The sequence below is a fragment of the Zosterops lateralis genome, assembly GCF_965231275.1.
Source record: "Zosterops lateralis genome assembly, chromosome: 3".
Lineage (NCBI taxonomy): Eukaryota > Metazoa > Chordata > Aves > Passeriformes > Zosteropidae > Zosterops > Zosterops lateralis.
The window spans coordinates 52,156,960-52,178,995 of record NC_139764.1 but is presented as its reverse complement, the minus strand read 5'-3'; the positions used below and the strand labels follow the sequence as shown (position 1 = coordinate 52,178,995).

General features: G+C 40.3%; 1 protein-coding gene across 1 annotated transcript in view; it reads left to right on the top strand.

The window, feature by feature from the left end:
* The window catches only part of PLAGL1 (PLAG1 like zinc finger 1), a 45,181-nt gene that overhangs the window by 6,437 nt on the left and 16,708 nt on the right, over nucleotides 1-22,036 (top strand). The window contains exon 2 of the mRNA XM_083856735.1: nucleotides 10,709-10,751. Coding sequence (XP_083712861.1) covers nucleotides 10,733-10,751 — 19 coding nt within the window. The 5' untranslated portion in view covers nucleotides 10,709-10,732. The remainder of the gene's footprint in view (nucleotides 1-10,708; nucleotides 10,752-22,036) is intronic.

Here is a 22,036-nt window from a genome sequence, read left to right as displayed (position 1 = left end):
AAGTCTTTGCAGGCTTCAGGATTTATAAAGCCAAATATTTACAGATTTTTAGACCTCTAGCAAAGATGAAATACTGAGTTACAGAATGTGTGTTATGATGTTAGAGATCATCAAGGTGACCTGATTGAGAAGGGGTTGTGGTTTCAGTCCTTTCAAAAATAAAACTAACAGATTTTTGCTAAGTTTTTCATACCACGTTTATCAACATCAAAAATCTCAGCCTTATAAAATAATTTTAAAATAAGACATTACAAAAATAAGTATGGACCTCTTAAACTAATAGAAAACAGAGAATATAGTAAGATTGTTTTAAATATTTTTTACCCAAATCAAAACAGCAGTTCATGAAATAGTTGAAGATAATGTAGGATTAATGTCTTTTTTTTTATCTGTAAAAATGTCAGCAGGATATATTACTTTGAAAATTTTTACTTGTCAAATTCAGTAATTTTTTAGACTGTGTAAGTCTCTGAATTATATTTGTGGTCAGAGTGATAACTTTATAAATTTATTAAATAATAATTTAATTTAGAAAGGCCCATAATTGGGTTGTAATTTTTAATATTAAATTCCAGCCTGATAGCAAAAATGGTCTCACATCTACTTAGGTTTTATGGTTGCTATCATACTTTTAATAATATATTTGGGTCCCAGAGTCTGAAATTGCAGTAAATTTTAATTTTGATACTGTGTGTTTTGAAAGGAATATTCTTCCAAAGTTGAATCCACGAAGTTTACCAAACAGCTTAAGACAGCAGAATTGTGGAGAGTGTGACCTGTGCCTTCAGTTTGTCTCAGCAGAGCACTGACTCTTGAATCATGTGGATTCTCCCAATGTGAATCTGGTTAGCAATTCATTAGCGACCATTTATTAGAAATCTGTTTGTTTGTTATTAAGATTGTAGTAGATGTTGGAGATTAGAAGGTCATGGTGCAACAAGTAAAATACACTTTGGTAGCTGTTGACAGAAAACATCCAAGTATTTGATAGTGGCTGCTTTTAGATAACCCCAAGTTCTTCCACTTGCAGATCTCACATGCTGTATAAACATTTGACAGAATATGTTCATGTAGGTTTTTATAAATTACTAAACCAGCCTTCTGGTAACTTGGGGTGCAAATGCCAAACATCTGAGTTGTTTCAGGTTATTTTTCATTAACTCACAGAACCATACTAAATGGATGTTTCAAAAGTCAGAGTTGGAGTTAAAGAGGTCATGCAACTGGGTGAAGAAATGAAGACAAATGACCTCTTGGTGAATTTTAATAAAAGGTTAGATATCACTTAGCTTGTTTTTTTTTACATTATCATAACTTTTCTATGTCAAGATCACTTTTAAGTAAAGAAATGGTGTTGTTTGCCTCTGTTGCTAGAGCACATGGAGAAGTTAATCAGGTTCCAAGGCTGTGTCTGAAATATTGGCCTACAGACAAGTGACTGCAATAAAAAATGCCAAACTGCTGAAATACATGGTGTATTTTATATCAGCCTGCACTTGGCATTCATTAATCTGTGGTGCACAATATTCCAAGCTCTTTATTTTATATTGACAGGGGAATTAATGGTGACTTGTTTTTAAGGGGTTTTTTTTGTCATTCTTTGGAAGTAGTGGTTCTTCCTTTACCAGGCTCTACATCATTGACCTTGTTATCCTGTTTTCATAATTCCTTTTGCATTCTCTTTCACTGAAAAAAAAAAGAACCTTGTATAGAGAAGAGACAGTCTCCTTTAATTTATTCAAGTTTCAGTTTTGCTGGACCAAACAGTAGAACAACATTGCCCCGCAGGATGAAATTTTAAACAAGCGTGAACACTGTGCACATAATGCCACATTTTTTTGGCTTCTTGTTTGAGTAATGTGCAAGAAGTGGCACAGAATCCCAAACAGATTTGTATACCATGCATTTCCAGTCTAGACCTTGAAAAGGCAGGATTCCAGTTATAAGTCTGTGTTACCAGTTGTCAGTATGGGAGAACAAGGGGTTCAGTTAATCTTTAGTTTATGGTCGGAAGCAACATTTTATCTCTTTTATCTGAGAAACAGGTTACTGGACTGAATATGAATAGTCTGCATCTATATCTGCTTTTATTCAACAATAATCTGTGAGCCATAATTTGCAGATTTTTGGAGTCCATAAATGGCTTGATAACCAAAGGAAAAATTAAGGGAACAGCCAAGTAATATTTAGGAACCTGTGTAGCTTTCATTATTAAAGCATATATGCACCATTTGGAGGATTTGGATATTATTAGAGTTGTGCACCATAGGCATTCTAGGCACTACTATGAAAATATAACCCCTAAAACAAACATACCTTTTAAGAAAAGGCAATAAGAAATCACTCCTCAAGTTACAGTTTAGTTACAATAGGATCAGTCCCTGACAATTAATACGGTGGCTAATTTCAGTAAATTAATTCTAATAATTATCCCTTGCCTCTGTGCTGTATGAAGGGCTAGTTTGCATTTTCCATGCAGTAAATCCCGCTCCAGCGAGTCCACGTGTGTGAACAGGAGGGAAAGGATGTGAGTGGTATTGCTGCCGAGTTTGCCATTGACAGGTCCAGCTGCTGTCCCAAGGAAATCTGAGCTTGCAGGTTGAAGCAGACAAATGGAGTGATGTGACAGGCAGCTGTTACCCAGTATAAGTCTTTAGCGTTAATTAAAACAAATCAGCTCCTGCTGTTTCTCTGCCTCGAGTATTAAGTTCTTAGTGAAAACTTTGCTTATGCTTCAGAGTTATAAGATGTATTCTTGTTATCATTGCCTACTTCAGGCAGCTCAAGCAAATCTCTGAAGTATGAGGCCTTTGGGAGTGGAGAGGAAAAGGAAAACATTTCTACTAGCCAAGAAGCTGTTAACAAACAGCGAGGCATACTGTGGAAGAGCGTTAATTATGCTTTGCTACATAATTTATGTATAGAGACATCTGGCTTTTATGAAGAAATTAAAGAGACTAAGCTGCTAAACCCCTTGGAATCACTGTGAAGATCACTTTGCATCTAAAATAACTGATAAAATACCAACATTCTTGACTCAAAATCCTTTTTCAGGTAAAACTTCCTCACTTTTACAAGTTTCTGAATGAAATAGTCATTTCACAGCATTGAAATTTAAAACTGCTAAAAGTGTATGAGAGTGAGCAAAACTGAGAAGTGGAATTTGACCAAATAATTTGAATACAGTCTGCATCACCTTATTGCAATAGTGCTTAGTTTGCATATGTTGTAAATAATGTGCAAGTTTGTGAGCATTTTGAGGGTGGGAGGTTTTAGATTACCATAATCTGTGCAAGATGTGTGAGGTAAGGCATTGGCTTCTAGATGACAAATCTGTTTTTATGATTTCCTGAAATTTACTGACATTGCCAAAGTACCGACTAAATTTGTATCCCCCTCTCTGGTCACGGGAGTGACTGTTGGAACAGTGTGGGAACTTGCCTGTTTGTCAGTCTCTGCTGTGGGTTTTGCTCACCACATTTGGAAAGTTTTTAGCTGCTAGTGTGTGTTATTTGTATCAAACTTATGAAAGAAGTGAGTGTTACAAGCCTGGTTTTTGTCAAACCTTTTTTGAAGCCACAGACTTGTTGACTCTTTGGGGACAGCTGCTTGAGGATGGTGCAGGAAAGGGACAGGAAATCTCCCTGCTGACCAGTCTGTCCAGCAGAGTAGTGACAGTGCCATTCTTGAAATAAGTGTCGGGATGCAGGCTTGAAATGATGAAGAAGGGTTTAGCCAAGGTATTGGGGGAGAACAGGAAAAAGTGCTTTTTCACGTGACCTTGTACAAGTGGTTTTGGTGTTTATTTTATGCTGGGGTTCAGTCCTGAGTTTCAGCCAGTAGACCAGAGTCCTCTCCAAAGGGCTCATTGAAATGGAAATGGTTTTGCCCTGCTGCTGTGGAATGCAAATTATTTTAGGAATGTTCCTGGGTCTTGAGGCTTTCTAAAGCTCACGCTTACAAGATTTATTTTTTTTTTAGCTCATTTTATCCAATTCTCATAAGAAAATAAGGATCCAGAAAGATGATTGGTGCCTTGATCCTGACCCAGCAAAAATATAAAGTGTAGGTTTGTCTTCGTGTGTACAAATAGTTCCCTGCAAGTCAGTGGTGGGAAAACATGGGAAATGCAGAATTGCTTTGCTGGATCGAAGTCAAAATTCTGAGTGCTTTGCAAAGCCAAACAACAAGAGCTGCCCTCAGTAAAGCAGGCTGGCATGAGATGCTGTTTGGTATCTTTCCCTCGGAGTTTGTCTCCCTTCTGTTACTGTCTCTTTTTAAAGATTATATATAATAGCTTTTCTCGTTGTCAGGGCACTGGAGATGGGCAAAGACTTGTGTTTAATGCCTTGTCTGCCACAGGTCTTTTGCTGACCAAAATAGACCAGCGTCAAGTGATCCAGGCTGGGAAAATAGGGTGAGAGACAGTGCCATATTTCAGAACAGGAAGAATTTGCTTTGAAATATGGAGTGGGATTTGTTGGTCTTTGTGTTTCTGGTATCAGGGCACAGGATATAAGATGTATTTACTACTTTTCATGAAAATTGGGGTTTTTTTTGCTTTAAACTGAAAACAGACTTGGATAGATTAGGTGCTTGTGTGTGGATCATATTTGCTGATGCTACATGTTGAGGTGATCATAACCAGGTTAGAATATTGATGGGTTGGTGGAGGGAATGGCAAGGCAAGATTTTTTAATGTATCCAAATTTAGTGCTCAGTTATAGCTTTGCTGAAATATTAGCCAAGGGATCCAAAATTTTTCAATAGGATGACTCTTGAAGTCACTGGGAACTGACAGGACTCTTGGCTACTTGCACACTACAGCATTTAATCTGTGGAGATGTGTATATAGTTATAAAGTTTCCTTCAGCAGCAGGACCAGCTTATGCATTTGTATAGTGTCTGTGTATCTGTAAACACAATTTAAAACTTTATCATTAAGCTAAGCTAAACATCCTTAGTAAATACATTAGAGAAAACATCCATGAGAACATGACTTTTGTCCAGTCACAGTCTGCCTTATGATTTTGTAGAGTTCTTTTACCTTTGCATAGTCCTTTGTAAAAGAGAAAGACACTACATTTAAAATTTTGGGTTTTCCTTATTTTTTTGCATTCACAAATAAGACTTACATAGGGAGCATCTGCAATATTAGTGAGCCAAATTTATGAATTGTGGACACGAGCTTTTATGTGTTGTACTGCACAAGCTTTTTTGCTTAATCAAGGGAAATTTTCAGAATACTGTACATAAAGAAAAAGATGACAAAACAGTTTTTCTCTTTTGTAATTATAAAATAATACCATGACTTGAAAAAAAACCTAAATAATTGTAAAAGTACAAATTATACTATTTTATATTATAAATAAAGTGATTTATAATTTCATCTATTTTGCCAGCGAGGGACTCTACATGTGGTAGATTAAAAATGCACAGAATATCACTGTTGATCAGTGACATCAAACAAATCATATATTTGATGAGTTGTACTTAGCATGCACTAAATCCTGATGTGGAGGTACACGTGAGACTAACACAAACTTTAGAAAATCTGCATAGGTTTCTTTAGATTAAGATTTTGGTCATGCATATTAATTTTTCCTTGTTAGTACTCTGTTAATCTTAAGTAGTTTCTACATCATTATGATTTTCTTTCCTGTTCATGGATTTGGGAGAAGAGAAACTATGCCAGCAGTTAGCCCAGCACAAGCACTAGCAGTAGCCAAAAGAACAGAGGTAGAGACACTAGTGGAATGCTAACACTGTGTGATAGATGTGTTGTCTCCAAAGGTGTTTTCTTCTGAGGGATTGCAACCTGAGTCATCAGGTATGCTGAAAGTTAAACCTCAGCAACTGATTTCTGTGGTGATGGAAAGAGAGTCCTTCCTGACTTAATCTCAGTGTAAGTAGGTTAAGTGTGGTTTTCCTGTCACATCTTTGCTTGTGTATTTTAGACATCTGCAACTCTGTTACTTACCATAGATGTCTTGAAAAAATACATTTACTTGTGTTTTTTACCCTTACTTAGTTAAAATATGGTAAAAGGTACTTAGATAACAGTCACTTACATGAGGCTGTTGTGACTCTATAAACGAGTTGTGCTGGGCATTCTTCTGAGTATCCAAGAAATAGCAGTGTTCCTTTTCAGCTGCATGAGTAAGGTGGACAGATGACTTCTGATTGTGAGATTAGTCTTTTGATGACTGGTTAATATATGTGCCTCTTTGGTGGGCAGCATGAAACTAAGGTGCATTTGGGGGGCTGTATAACGTCAGATCCCTACAAAGAGGATGCCTGTTCATTGCCTATCATTGTTTTTGGACATTGTTTTTATGTGGAAAGCAATGTAAGGAATTCTGTAATAACCACTTGGTGGTGGGCAGAAGCTGACTGGTTCAGAACAGCCATGTTTTAACTCACACTGTGTTCACAATTCAGAAGCTCTGATCCAGGTCTTTGTCTCTGTATGGCATAGGTCTCTTTTGCAGGCAGCGTGTTCTCTTGTTATCTACAGATGGCATCGTGTTGCAAGCACACAAGAGTATCACGCACAGTGTGAATGCTTTTCCTGTTGCTGCCACTTATGTCTCTTCCCACATCTGGGCCTGCTTTTCCCTTAGCTTTCTGTGGCATGATGCCAGGGAATATAGATGTACATCTTCTGAAAGAAGGTCAGTGGAAGAGTTGTCACATGAACCCACATGAGAATCCTTGGGTGTTACATGCAGGGCAGCTGTCTTGAACAAGGAGTTGTAGTCTTACGTTGCAGACATTGCAAAGGTCCCTCACACAGCAGTTTCCTTGGCTTCCATTGCCATGGAGTTTGTTGTCTCTGGTAAAGATGAGATTCAAAGCCAGGGAAATGAGTGCTTTATGGTAAAACCTTGTCATCCTCCCAGAATTCTGCAGTGAGCTGCAACGGCCTTAGAAGGTGGAGTCTTTGCTGCCCTTCTTGCTGCCTGCCGGTGTGAACCACTGGTAAGCAAGGAAGTTATCAAGGCCATTGCTGGCAGCTTTCACGGATGTCTCGTGCATCATGAACAGCCCATAGGTCCTGTGCAGGCTGTTTTTCCTTGCTCTGCATTTCCTTGTGGAAGTCACCTTTCCTCTGGTGTAGCATTGACCTTGATCCTCATTGTAGGTCCTCCTCATGAACCGTACCTGGAAACTGCTGCCTGTTTTTGTTACTTCCATGTCTTCCACCAGAACAGAGCAGGTAACAGGCATTGCCTTTCCCCCTGTGGACTCTAGACATCTCAGAACAGTCCCACCACCATCATATGTATCTATTCTGAGTCATACATGCCCATAGTGTGCCCACTACAATCACTTATAAAACATAAAATGCATAGTCAGTGAATTTTTGGCAATGGCGGAGCAACTGAAAATAACCCAAACCCTAAAATCCTGGCTTCTACATGAAATACACTGTGACATGTCATTCTAGGCAGTGCAGAACCCATCCCCACTTCCTTTAACAGGTGCAAACCACTTTCCATCACCACAAAACATTGAATTTTTCAGCATTCAGTGTGCCTGTAATCACTGCTTTGCTATGTCTTGACTGTTAACCATCTATTATACTGAACCCAGCAAGTCTTCTTCAACCTAAAGAAATAAGCTATTTTTCTGATACCTGTAAAAACCTAATTAGGCTTTGTCTCACACTTTCAAGGCTGCAGTTTTCATGTATGGGAAACATCCCCTACTCAGCTTTTCTTCCTCTTCTTCCTTTTCATTAATGAGAAAAGAGGACACTTATGAACAACTGCAAACAACTTCTTTAGACTCTGTGGGCAGCACAGCAAATTTGGCCAATATACCTACAACACTTTGTCTAAAGGTCAATGTGGTACATGGCCAGCCACCTGAGTTTGAATGGACAAGTGACTGATGTGGCCAGAAACTGCCAGGCCCTGTGCCCTGCTTGGCACTGTATATGTGGCTGCCACAGCTGTTGATCAGGGGGCAATACACTGCACAAGGGATGCCCTGGTACCCTTGAAGAAGGAGAGATTTATGGAATCATTTTGTGCAGCTAGGATGATAGGCAGTTCTGGTCGGTGTTGAGAATAACTGCAGGTGGGAGCTGTCATGGCTTATTGAAGGAGCTTGTGGTTCTACTTAAACTCCCCTGCAAATACACTGTTGTACTTATCCTCACCCTGACAGAGATAATGTCTAAACCAGCTGTTGGAAGAGGAGCAGTTCCTTGTGGTGGTGCACCTGCTGTTCTTCTGTTGTGCGAGTGGGTTGTGTTGCAGTGACTGGGATGCCCTCACAGATGTGCTCTCCCTTGGTGTATAGTTTCTGTGCCCTTCCCAAAGGCTCAAGTTGGGCACTTGGAGTTGCTGTTGCTGGCACTGTTTCATCATAGAATTGTACAGGGGAAAAATTCTCAGGTATCAGTGGCCTATGGAGTAAAACACTTTGGTGGTTTACCTCCAAAATGACATCATAGAACAACTCAACCAAACCTTAATTGGGATGTTCATGGACCACAGTGTCACTGTAACAAGGCTGGATTGAGGATGTGTGGGGGCCAGGGGGGCATGGACTGAGGCTGCACTTTCTCATGACAGGAGAGTGCTGCAGACCAGATGTGTGTTAGTGAAGGTATACTAATGACTCAAACCATATGCGAGGGAAGAGCTTGTATTGTCATGGTTTACCAGATAATTGCCCTGCAGATTGAATGCCAGCACAATTAAATCATTTTATCATGAATCTAGTTATTCAGTAGGGGAAATGAAATCTCTATTAGTTGATGGCACTGCTTTGACAGTGATAACATGTAGCCTGCTGTTTCTGGGTATGACAAAGGCTGGTGCGTGTAGAGTCACATATGGATGCCATTAAAGTCCGCTGTTCCTTCTGCAAGGGCTGTATTTTTAGAAATTAACACTGCAGACAAGAGTCTTGCTCTCAGCCAGAATGGCGTCAAACTGCAGACTAGCTTTTTTTCTAAATAAAGTGTTTTCTGGATGATGGAAATCAGATTAGGACACCTGCTGCTTAGGAAGCCTGCTGTCAGCATGCTTGTTTTTATCTGGAAAGAGGACTCACTGATGTCCCTTTAGCATGTGGGCCCCTTTATTGCTGCTTTCTCACAGCACAACTCGGTTCTTCAACCAGCTCCAATCAATTTGGAAGTATCTTACTATCATTGTATTTTTAAAAATGAAGATTTTTTTTTTTTTGATCCATTTCAGTCAGCAACCAAATACTGTTGTCTTCATCAGAGTCAAGTTTTCATAGAATACTGCCATGTCTCTAAGCACCATATCTACATGTTATTAAACTATCCGCAAGAATGGGGACACTTCACATGGCAGCCTGTTCCAGTTCTTGATAACTCTCGATGAAGACTTTTTTCCTAATATCCAGCTTAAATCTCTCCTGGCACAACTTAAAGCCATTTCCTTTTGTCCTGTCCCTTGTTATTTGGGTGAAGGGACTCATCCCACCTGACTACAACTTCCTTTCAGGCTGTTGTAGAGTCATAAGGTCTCCCCTGAGATTCCTTTTCTCCAGGTTAAACAAAGCCAGTTCCCTCAGCCACTCCTCATAAGCCTTGTGCTCCAGGCCCTTCACCAGCTCTGTTGCCCTGGACTCTCTCCAGCTCCTCAATGCCCTTCCTGTGTTGGAGGGCCCAGAACTGATCACAGCACTCGAGGTGTGGCCTCACCAGTGCCGAGTACAGGAGGACAATCCCTGCCCTGCTCCTGCTGGCCACACCATTGCTGATCCAGCCAGGATGCCATCGGCCTTCTTGGCCACCTGGGCACAGCTGGCTCATGTTCAGCTGCTGCTGACCAGCACCCACAGGTCCTCTTCTGCCAGGCCACTTCCCAGCTACAGTTCTCCAACCTGTAGCAATGCCTGGGGTTGTTGTGACCCAAGGGCAGGACCCAGCACTTGGCCTTATTGAACATCTTTCATTCACCCTAATTCATACACACACACCCCTTTAAACACTGCCTGATTTGTACAGGGCATAAAATGGCATGCACTGAAGTGATTTGTACTGTTATTTGTGTGTTCCCTTACTAATACATGCATTATTATTTCTGTAGCTCCAAGTAGCCTTATTCAATCATTGGGATACCCATGTGTTGGGGACTGCTCAGACAGCTAAAGAAAACTCAGACTCTACTCCTATATGCTTATAGTAAAATTTCAGTCAAAAACCAGCAGATGAATGGAAAGGGAACAAGATTAATGGGTTCAGCAGAAAACCAGAAGTTGCCAGAAGTCCTTCAAGACAGCAAATAAAATGTCTTTCCCTATATTTGGTTAATATTCTTTTTAACTCTGCAAGGGTCAGGGCTGTTAGAAATATCAGGATTAAAAACAGAATAGGTGCAATGGTGTAAAACATGCGATGCTTGAAAATTCTGTTGTAATTGATGCCTGGAAAATACATAATAATAAAAGTTAATGAAGATACAGAATACAGTGAACTGCTCTTAATTAAAATGCATTACATTAATATTGTCAGTTTACATTGTCTGTGAAATGAAGTGGAATCAGTTTTTCTTTTCCTCTACAAATTAAAGTTCTTCCCTTTTAGATTTCTGTAGATATGTTCTCCTTATTTCCTAAAGAATGCAAAGACTACGCATATGATTATTCGCATGAGATATAAACATGAGTAGTCCTAGTTCAGAAAACTGATAATTCTTTTTTCATTTATTTTGTGTAGGTTTCCTTTGCCTGATCTGTAAACATGTCCACAGACCTGCTCTGTAAGTACATTTCCATCATCCCACAGTGATTTTTTTGTACCATATGTTTTCATCCGGTTCCCAGATGTACTCATGATTGATGTCCTTTATCTGAAGTATAAAGTCTGCTTTTACATTTGTGTTTCTTCTGAGACATCTGTGGAACAATATTACCATTATAATCAACGGGATTATTCTTGGAGTAAAGCATGACTTAATGTGAGTAAAATTGTAAAAATCTGGCCCAAGTATAAGAACAGACTGGTTCATTGAGATTTAAAATTGCAATTCTATCTAAAATGTTTTATCTATCTTTGGCACAAATACCATCCCAGATTACTGCAGAGTGATGTGCTCAGGGTTTTTTAATCATTTTGTGAATTTAACTCCTGTGCTTCCATCATTATCTTAGTCACATCCAAATCTCCTGCCTTATCACTATTATTTGTCCTTCTTAACAGACAAGTGGTATATCCCTGTACTTTGCTGTCATAACTACCACGAAAGGTTGCTGCTCATGTTTTCCTGATACTTGCACCCTCTCACTCCAGCTTAAGTTTTCTGAAGCATTAAGCACATTTTTTCTGCTTATTGATCTGATCTGCATGCTTTATTTTGGAGTCCCTCCAGTGCCTCAGCTGCCTTTTTTTTTTATTATTGCCTCCAAGGGCTGCCCAGCTGTGCACTGTGCAATATAAGAGAGGGAAATTTCAGACACACATTTTATCATTCTTCAGTACTTCCTTAGAGGAACAAGGAAAAACAGGATTGGGTTTTTTTTCATTAATAACTATAAAACCATCAGTGGCTTAATGGAAGATAGCAATTATATGTGGAGATCAAGTTATTTGTTAAAATGCCTTTTTTTTTTCCTGCGAAATGGCAATTTTGGGGCGTGCTTAAATGCCATTTAGATACAGGGAGAACTCTAAGGAATGTAATATGCCTGACTGTATTGTATACAACAGGCAAAACTGTTATCAGCAGTGAAATATTAAAGAAAACACAGAGCAGGGTGACTGCACAGCTATCGTGGTCAAGACTCTCAGCTCTACTCAGATGTTTGTCTGTTTTTGCAACTTTATGCCCTGGTAGTTTAATTTTTCTTTTTTTCGGCTCAGCAACAGTGCCTTTCTCATGTTCCCCCTAATGATCAGGGTGTTAGAGTAGTTGTCACCTGAGTAGAGGTAGGAGTTGGGTGTTTTCTGCTCGAAGAAGCGAAGGGTCAAGGGGATCTAGTCATGGTCTTGCAGTACAAAAATAGTGGCTATGGAAAAGGAGTTGGAAGCAGCCTTTCCCCAGGCATGCACTGTGACAGGATGAGAGGCGATGGCCACAAGTTGCTTCAGGGGAGATGCCTGTGGATGTAAGGGGCATTTTCAATGGGGGATTGATCAAACGTTGGAATAGGCTGCCCAGGGAAGTGGTGGAGTTGCCCTCACTGGAAATATTTGAGATACAGCTTGACAAGGCCCTGGGTAATGCTATCAAAGGGTCTGCATTCAGAAAGAGTCTGGGCTAGTGGATGATTACAGGTCTCCTGCAAATTTGTTAATTCTGCAGTTCTGTGTTTTCTTGTGTTCACAGTTGTCTTCTGTGCAGTGAGCAGTCGTCCCTACCACCTGTCCCTGGTCTTCTCAGTATTGTACTGCTTGTTACTGTGGCAGTATCACGGTATCCTGTGATACTTGCTCATGTTAGTGGGATAGACATTTGTCTTCTCACTTGGACACGTGTCAGTAGCCTGGAGGCAGTACCAGTGCTGAAGGAACTTTCCAGGTTCCAGCTGGTGGATGTTTGTGACAGTCAGGTAGTGCCTTGGTAAGATGTCAGAAGAATGATAAAGAATGACATGACAAATCTGTACAGGTGTGAATTGATTTCAGATCTTTAGGTCTGCATGTATATAAATAAATATTTCAGGGCCAGCCTGTGAGCTCAGTACTGGTATATACTAACAAGCAACAAACACTAGGGTGTGTGTGAGGGATAATATCTACCGGACTGTGCTCCAGGTAAGGAATTTGGATATAACCAAACTCCTGGGGGAAAAGAGAAGGAGATGAAGAGCATTTAGACATGTGGAGCTGGTGCCAGGTGGTCTCAGCACCAGGTTTCTGGCTCATACTGTTCAGCAGTAGACATGTAGCCTAACCACCAGTCTTTAAACTTGATCATGACATTGTCTTTTGCTAATGCTTGATTCAATACAAGGTCAAATTTTAGCATTAAAAATCTTGTTCCAGGTTACACAGTAATGAAGATAAGATGTATAATTAAAAAAAGTAAAAATTCTAACCAAACTGGAACAACTCCCCTTAAATTTCTTAGGAAAAAACCCACTGCACTCCAGGGCAAATTGCACAAGGAAAATATCATGGTTGTACAATACAAGGACTGCTGCAGCTAGATCTCAGACTCCAGCAGCTAAGTCTTCAAGCTTGTGGAAATAAATCAGAAAAGCCAACATTCCAGGGAAGTTTCAGCACAATGAATTTGAGGTAGCAAGTGTTTCTCTGACTTAGATGGAGAAGCTAAAAAAAAAAAAAAAAAAAAAAAAAAAAAAAAAAAAAGAAGACATTTATGAAAAGTCTGTCAGCTACCGAGGCTCGGTTGGTCAGGGAAGCAGCAGACTTCCCCCGGAGCTTGTTTTTCTTTTTATCCTTGGATGAACTAGTGTGCAGTATATTATGCTGCCTGAATGTAGGGGTTTGTCACGGTTAGCGCCGGGGGCTGTCCCGGGAGCGCAGGAAGGCAATGGGCGTGAATAGAGTGTGCAGTGGTCAGTGGGGATAGAGCCCCGCTCTTCGGGAAACCTGTTGCTGCTCCTCTCAGCCCAGCCGGCCAAAGCCAGGCAGGAAAGGAGGTGGGTCTTTGATCTCTTTGTTGTAGCTGCTCCCTGGGAATTTGCTGAAATCAATGCCCTGTTTTCCTGAAGAAATGAATGGCTATGCCTAACTAGCTTTGTGAAGCGCTGGGGAATTCACTGCTTCTGTTTATTGACAGCTGAAAAGGAGCACATGGTCCTGAATGGGTCCTCCTGGGGAAACAAAACAGAGCAGAGTTAGACTTAGTTGAATACAGGGGCATTTGGAAAAGTCTGCCGAAGGAGGATGGCGTGGTTCCTCACACCCTGTACTAGCAGAGACTGACTTTTTATTAAAAGTGCCATTTAAAATAAGGTAAGGTTTGTTTTGATTTCACATCTGTAGTGCGATTATGAAATGTTTGCAGTTCTGTTCTTGAGGGTAAAGCCAATGTTTGAGTTGTGTTCTGTCACGGGAAACACCTAAGTAACTCTTGTGCTGTTTGTGGCCTCTGTGAGTTCATTTATTCTTTATCTAATGGTGATTAATGAACATGAAAAGTAACAGAAAAATCAGTATTTGGGTCTTCCAGTCAGGTCCTGAACATCAGTACATCAGTTATTTATGTAAGCTATGATATGCAATTTTTTTATACCTTTGAAAATCAGCTGAGTTGCATCAGGTGATTTCTTAACTGCTACAGACTGCTGTGTCAATACTTAAACACAAGGCAGTGACCAACAAGAGGGCCTGTCTGGCAGAAAATCTGGGAATCTTAAAATCCTTGGAAATGTGAGGAGATATTTCCAAACCCGTTTCCATGCCTGCACTCAAGGCAAGAGGTAGACTCACCACTACTCTTGCTGCTGGTTTTAGGTGTAAGTGGCTTTTTTGTAAAGATAGAAAAGAATAGCAAGAGAAGGATGATAATGAAGGAGCAGTATTTTCATTGTGCGAGTCCAGAACAGTTTATTAAAGCAAGGGAATTTGGTGTGTAATTCATATGTAAATTTTCTACTGAAAACAGGAGAACAAATTGCCAGAGTTTCTATATTAGTTTTTGTGGTGACGGAAGGAAAAGATTTCTGGGTTCATGCAGCTACAACTTCCAGGTGTGGCCCACTTAGGATAGCAGGAAAAAAAGTTAAGTAATGTAATTTCTTCCTTTGTTATTTTAAGTGTAAGGGCAAGCTCAGAACAGAGTAATTGCCACTATGCAGCCTTGTTCTTACATGGCAGCAGGAATTGCTGTGTTTTTGTTGCAAACACGATTAAAGTGCATGGATGCAGTAGTTTGAAAACTCTCAAGCAGTCCCCTCATTTTGAGAGAAGTGCTTGGAAAGTTTCATGTTTTGTTGGAATAGTTTGTGTTCCTCAGTCTGGCACTTTTTCTTTGAGTGATTTTGAGCTAGTGATCTTACTAGTTTTGACTCATTTTGTGCTTTTCCCAGCAGATAACTTATCTGTTTTTCTTGGAAGAATTTGGGCTCCATATGCAAACATGCTTTCTTTAGATTGCCTTGTGATCTGTAAAATAAAAATACATTGCTTAACTGTAGAGCATCAACATGTTTGCTTGTGGCTTCTGCTAAGTTTCCAAGATTTTGAGAAAAAGTAAAAAAAGCAAATGCATTTATAATTTTGACTAAGATGTGAAAACACTGAACTCAAGCAGGCAGATATCAAAGTTTGTGGACTCTGTTGGCATTATTGTTATCCAAATGTGTCAAGAGTGTTTTTTGACCTCACTTAAGTATATTTATGCATGATAGGCATTGGAAGCAATTAAAATGTAAAGCTAATATAAAGTTAACCTTTAAGTTGGACAGGAGATACATTTGTAGGTCCTTTTAGTGCTGTAATCTAGATGTGTTGACCAGTGAGGGTTCCTGGGTACTTGTAATGATGCAAATAGAAAAGAATCACAGTCGCGGAAGGCTCAGTTGATCGGGGCTTTTTTAGTTGGTGTAATGGGGAAGAAAGTGGGTGATTCATGTGTGACACGGAAGGTGGCACTTGTTCCCTGTTCCTGGGGTGATAAGACAAGGCAGAGTGTGTTATGTTTAACTTACTGGACTGGAAGGTGCTTAGGCAGATGTGAGTGGGGATGTTCTGGCAGGAAAATTGTCCCTTTGCCTCTTCTAACATCTTTATAAAATATGAAATTGTTTTGACCTGTTGGCAATGTTGAAGTGGAATAAATATAAAATATTTGATTTCTAACTGACAGATTAAAATTTACAGAATACAAGGTGAGATATGTAATCATACACTGCTTTAAGCAAATATGTATGTTAAATAACCAGAGTTATATAAATACATATCTAAGGAATAGTGCATTTCCCCCAAGGTGATGCTTTACCATCTGTTGTTGATCTTCAAGCTAGGAAAGTATGAAAATAGGAACAAATTCTTTGCAAATTTGCATTGCAAGATTGCTTCTTAGATTCATTTAACAGAGACTACTGTTATTTGTGTGTGTATGTGACTTTTGCAAATAATTTAAAGAAACTACAGATTAATCAGAAATCTATAAAAAGTATTTAAATTTTACTTCATCTCAAACTGAGATGACTGTCAGAATAAATAGAGCTCTATGGAGATACTTCATAATTTGAGAGCTTAATCTATAGGAAAAAATCTGCAATCTTTTAAACTCAAAAATTTTTGCAAGTCTCATGCAATTCTCTTATAATAATCTATAATCATGTACTTTGTATTTCTGTGTCTTACAGGGCTGTCCTTATGCCTCAGGAGAATAGTTATTGTGAGGAAAATGTACTATACTGCTGTCTAATTTGTTGCTGCCAATCTTATTAGCCTTTTTTAATTGGTCTATTAAAGAAGTGCAGATAGACATAATTTCTTTATTACAGTGTCATCAAGACATTAGCTAATTATCATATGGTTCCCCATAATTTTTTTTTTTGTGGAAAATAAAGAAATAAATGTTGGATTTTAGGAAAAATAAAAATAATGAATGGAAACACAAATACAATCCTTGCACATGTGAGTATATTTTCACAGAAATAAATCTGTCTGTTCAGCAGCAGAGCTTCCCAATGCCTATGTGTTTTTTTTAAAGAAATCATTTCATGCCTTAAAAGAGGAGAATAATTTAATAGGGTCATAAAGGCTAAGGATGAGAGTCTCCTACCCGTTTTGTTCCCAGAGAGGCTGGGAATCAAGCATGCTTTTCCTGTTGGAAATGAAGCAAGGAATAACAGAAGTCGTCTGTTACTAAGTGGATGCATAGTAAGAACTAAAGCTGTTCTCCTTTAAATGACCCTTCATTTACAAAAGCCAATGCTTTTGAATTAATTTCAGTATTTTAGATATATAGTTTAGGGTTCATTGATCAAAAAAAATTAACTTCTTTTTTTTTTTTTTTTTTTTTTCTCTTGGGTGAGTGGGAATATCAGTAATAAGTTTGGATAGCTCACTGAGGAAGTTAACTCATTTTCCAGTTTTATTAATACCTTCCACTGAGTGTAATATGGACTGGAGAGTTCTTTCAGGACTCCAGGGTCTCAGCCCTGACCAGTCTTAATTGTCCATGTATTCACTTCTCCACATGGACTTCTTTCTTTCATAATGTGGCTACTTGAACATCAGTGGAGCTATGTGCACAGACTGATACTTGCAGAAGTGGGTCCTGGGGTGCAAACACTGCACTTTGATTCCCAGTAGCTGTACTTGCTTCATGTTACATGTGCCTCTAAAGACATCAGGTTCTGCAGCCACAGGAGGAGTACGGCATCTCTTCACTCTGCATGCTATGCTTCCTCTTTGCATTCTACTCTAATGTCATATTACCTTCTTCAAAGTGTGTCTTCCTGCCTGGTTCTTTCTTCCGTAAGCAGCTGGAAATATATCCCAGGTGCTAGCTCTATCCCAGGTGCTAGCTCTTTGCTGGTAAAGTTCCCACAAATCCATGTTGCAAGTCACCAGTGGAAAATGAAGGATTGACTTAGGCTGGTTTCCTTAGGGGAGAGGTAGTTTTTGTCACCAAGTTTTCCACCAGTCTCCTCCATACAACATCTGGACCTGGTGCCCAGTAACAACCAAGTTCAATGAAGGAGCAAGAGACCCAATCTCAGGTTCCCTTTTAAGGGAATGTTGCAAGGCTTGGAAATATTTCAACTAATCGATACTAAGCTTTAGTCATTAAAATTGCTGCACTTCCTTTATCAGAATTGAAACTGTGGTGTTGGCCTGCCATCAATAAAACTGCTGACAGTATTAATGCACTTAATGTGGTGTGTGTTTGGCTGCGTGCATGTGTATTTATACATATGTGCATTTAGGAAGATGTATTAAATGGGGTTTTTTTTTCTGCTGTTACAAAGATGGAAGATTCTGTGTCTGTGTTGAATTGATGCCACAGTAGCATTCACATTTTTCACTAAAATGTCTGACAGAAAAATAAGTCAACCGTCCTGCTGAAAATCTCTCCAAAAGAAAAGTGCTTGAGATATATAAAATACTTCTGCTGTGGTAGGTAAAATCTGTGGTGTGGGAGATGCAGATTAGGGGGTCCAGCATGTGGCCCAGGAGCCACAGAGTGCTTATGAGTTTGAATGTGACTCTCTTGGTGGCTGGCTGTGTTTCTGTGACAGGAGGATTTTAGTTCTGCTGTCTGCAGTATAGAAGCAGCTAAGTTTGGACAGGGCTAGGATCTAAAGCAAGCAGAAGGTGCCACAGCCAAGGAGCCACAGCCTTGCACCAGGTCAGACTGCTGCTGGCTGCTGGAGAAGATGGGCAGAGTGCAACGGGAAGGTTCCCTCCCAAAGTGCTTTTTGCTGGGCATTTCATAGGACCATGCTATGCTGACTTGGGTTCTTTCTCATAAAAAGTAGTAGTTGTTTCTGTGAATTTGCTGTTAACCTCCTTCCCTGTTTCTGGATCTAATTTTATATGACTTCATGCCAAGACACTGGAGGGAGATGGAAAGAAGGAAGAAAAAAAAAAAAAAAACAAACCCGGAAAATCCAACTGCATTTTTCAATATGATTGGTTGAAATGTGCTCAGCTTTCAGCAGAGAGAGAAGTCTCTCTGCACTGATTAGAAGCTGTTAAGATCTATTAAATGTAAACTTGTGGAAGGTGACTTCACTTGAACTGTGCTCATTTATGCATATGGGTTCTGATAACAACCAATCCCATGTGGTGTACTGGAAATGTGACACGTAAGTTTTATCCCAAGAATAACCAGAAAATGATTATTTTAGAAATGAACTTTCAATCAATCAATGAATTTTTGACCTCAGGTCTTTTTTTAGATGAACATACAAAGAACTAGTCTGATAAACTAGTTGATCAGACTGCAGTGAACTTTGCACCTACATACTTTCCCTCCTGTTTGGTTTGTTGGGGCTTTTTTTGTGTTGTGGAATTGTTCGGGGTTTTTTCTCCTTCAGTTTTGCAGGAAAGATGTGTAAGTTACCACCTTTTCAGGTGTTCAAACAGTGAAAGTAATTTTTTTTTCTGTGGTGTTTGTAAGACACAGCAGAGCAGAGGTGTGCTTTTGCTGCATTGCTTTCATGGGAACATGCTGAAACTGCTGAATTCCATAGCACAGCTGTCTGTGCTCCTTGAGGTTTCTCTAACTGTTCTGCTCCTCAGATTTGCTGAACAGAACGAGCACGGTAGAAAGCCTCACTGGGATTAGTGTGAGACTGACTTTTAACTAAAACTGTTTAAATTCCTTTGGGCTATGCCTGTTTTAGTATTCATGGCCACCAGGTGAGAGACTTACTGTTCCCAGATGAGCTTGATTATCATCATGATGACTCCCTATTAGGAACTAGTAATGAATCGTAGTGTTTGTTATCTTGTATGTGTTTGTATAACAAATAGTTTGGCAGTTTGGTAGAATTTACATATTGAAACTCGTGCCTGCCGGAAAAAATGCACACACGCTGTGTGTTAGGTTTCTTTACAGTCAGATAAGTGCTGAGCCACCCTTCTAGAGGCATTCTTCCATAAAAACAGCTGGTCAGGATCATACTGCTGTGAGGAGGGAACAGGTGCCTTGACAGATGATCTCCCTGTGCTGAAAACCCAAGGGTGTACTCCTTCCAGATCTTCATTCTTCTTGGGAGCAAAGACAAGCACAGGAGGGATGGAGGTGAGGTGAGGGAAGGTGTCACAGCAAATCAGTGGCTGAGGGCCAGGTTCACCTGCAGTGCTCAGTTTTAGGGAATCAGCTTGACCTGCGGGTCTGACTGAATCTGTGGGGTGGGGTGGCAGTAAGGCATGTTTGCTGTTCTCTTTCTCTGTTTCTGTCTCCAAATATAGTAACTGATTTTTAAAGTTTTGCATTTTAGTAGACTGAGGTCATGTTCCCATGAATATGTTTAATGTTCAGAATGATTTCTGGGATGTTTGCAAACCACCTACCATTCTCCTTCCCAGGGAGGGGCCTCCAAGAACAGTAGGCATTTATGTGCAGGGTGCCACTAATGCCTGAGCAGGACCAGGACTTCTCCTCACCCTTCACCTGTGTCTCAGGAGATCCTGTCCTCTCACCAGAAAGCCTGGGCATGGCAGCACAGGGCCTTGGTAAAGGGCCAGTATTGCCCCAGTAGCATGTGTTTCTGTGCTGGTGCCACCAGGTAGAGACTGCAAGGCTTCAGAGTTTCCATGTGTCAAAGTCATGGGAACTCTCTGCTTGAAATCTAAAGTTTCCCTCTTTCCCTCTCAAGCACACAGGAGTAAATCTTTTTTTTTTTTTTTTGTCCCCTTCCTTCCTTGTGAGGGTGGTGTTATTTTGGGTGCAGGGTTATGGAAAACGCTGCACCTGCTTCCCAAATAAGACAGTGTCATGCATGGAAGTGCAAGTTTTCAGTCTTTATCCAGGTGAATGATTATGATTGCAAAGTCAGCCTGTAGTCCGGTTTCTTGATTTATTTATTTTTTCCTTTTTCTCATGCAGTTGTACATCTCTGCTAATACAAGGTTTTTGCATATGACATAGAAAAGATATGGAAAGGAGGCACTGAGGAAATGTTCACCTTTTTTTATGCTGGACTAGGAATCAGTTTTTACAGTTAAAAAATAAAGGTTAATCTGTGGATAATTTAGTATAACAAAATATCAGAAGTTAATAGGTTTTGAATAAAATTATTCTGAATTCTGGTAATTATGGCAAGTTCTATTTTACTTCAATATAAATAGAATCAATTATTAATCAGTGAAAAGCCTCATTTTGCATATCAAATTTAGGTTATAAGGCTTCTTTCATGATCTTTTTTACAGAGAAAATGTGTGTCAGTGGCCCACAATAATGGGAAAATAACTTGTGATTAACTGTTTGCTAATTGAGTACTTTGAATTTTTTGCCAAATAAATTGTAGAACAAGGATTTCAAGCTTTTCCAGCACAGAGTGCTGCAGAACAAACCTCAGGCTGGAAACCCTCGTGGACCTTTGGCTAAGAGAACCAAGACTGGTATGGGCAATGTACCTAAGACAGAAAATATCCAGAAGGTGTTTTTGCAGCGTTCCTCTCTGTGAAAGTTGAACAAGGCTAACGAAGCGCTACAGTTTTACTCGAGAATAAATTACTGTTGTTTGCTATGCAAATCTTATGATTGTAATTAGGCTAGGATTTGGACTGCTGTGTACACTGATCTTTGTTCCCTCTGCGCATGGGAGCTAACTCTAATGCTGCAAAACAGCACAGCAAATGCCAGGGTCTGCTCAGCCTCTGATCATTTCTCACAGGGTGCATTTGCTCCAAGTGGGCAATTGGAAAGGAATGATTTACCTCTGCCTTCACAGGGGACGTAATTGCACTGCAGGCATCTTGTGGGCCACTGAAACGTTCAGGTACTGTAAAGTCTTGCTTGAAAGCAGGGGTTGGAGAAAATGCAGGGAGGAGGTCCTGATAGGCATCTAGTTTTTAGCAAACTGGTTTTAAAAAGTGATGTTCTGCTGCTGATTGGTTAAGGATCTGGTGGCATGTGTGAGCTATCAGGACAGTGATTGCAGTTCCTAGCATGGCTATGTATAGCTCCCGTTATCTGTGCAGCCGGGCTCTGTGTAACCGCAGCCCGTGGCTCCTTGCCCACACTAATGAGCTCTACCCGAGGCCGGGCTTGTGCCCGTGGGGGTGGCACAGTGCTCCAACCGTGCTGCTGTTTTGGAAACCAGTTTGTTGACTGTGCTCAAGTCCAGCTTGCCCAAGCTGCGGTGCCAGCTTGGCTACCGTTGGCTGCGGGAGCTTGTCCCAGTGCAGCGTGGCTGGCCCCAGAGCTGTCTGGAGGACGAGGCAGGCTGGCAGCTCAGGCTGCAGCAAAGGAGAACGGTCACCTAGACCTGCACTGGGGCGAAGCACCAGCATGGTGAGGACAGTACAGGTGAGCCACACTCACAGCCCATTCTCCTTCCTGGGAACACAGCTCGTGTGAGTCCAGTCAGCTCATGTGGTGGGAGTGCGTCTTGCGGGCTAAGGGTCTCAGTTTTTTGATGTGTCAAAGAGCAGGACAGAGCCAGG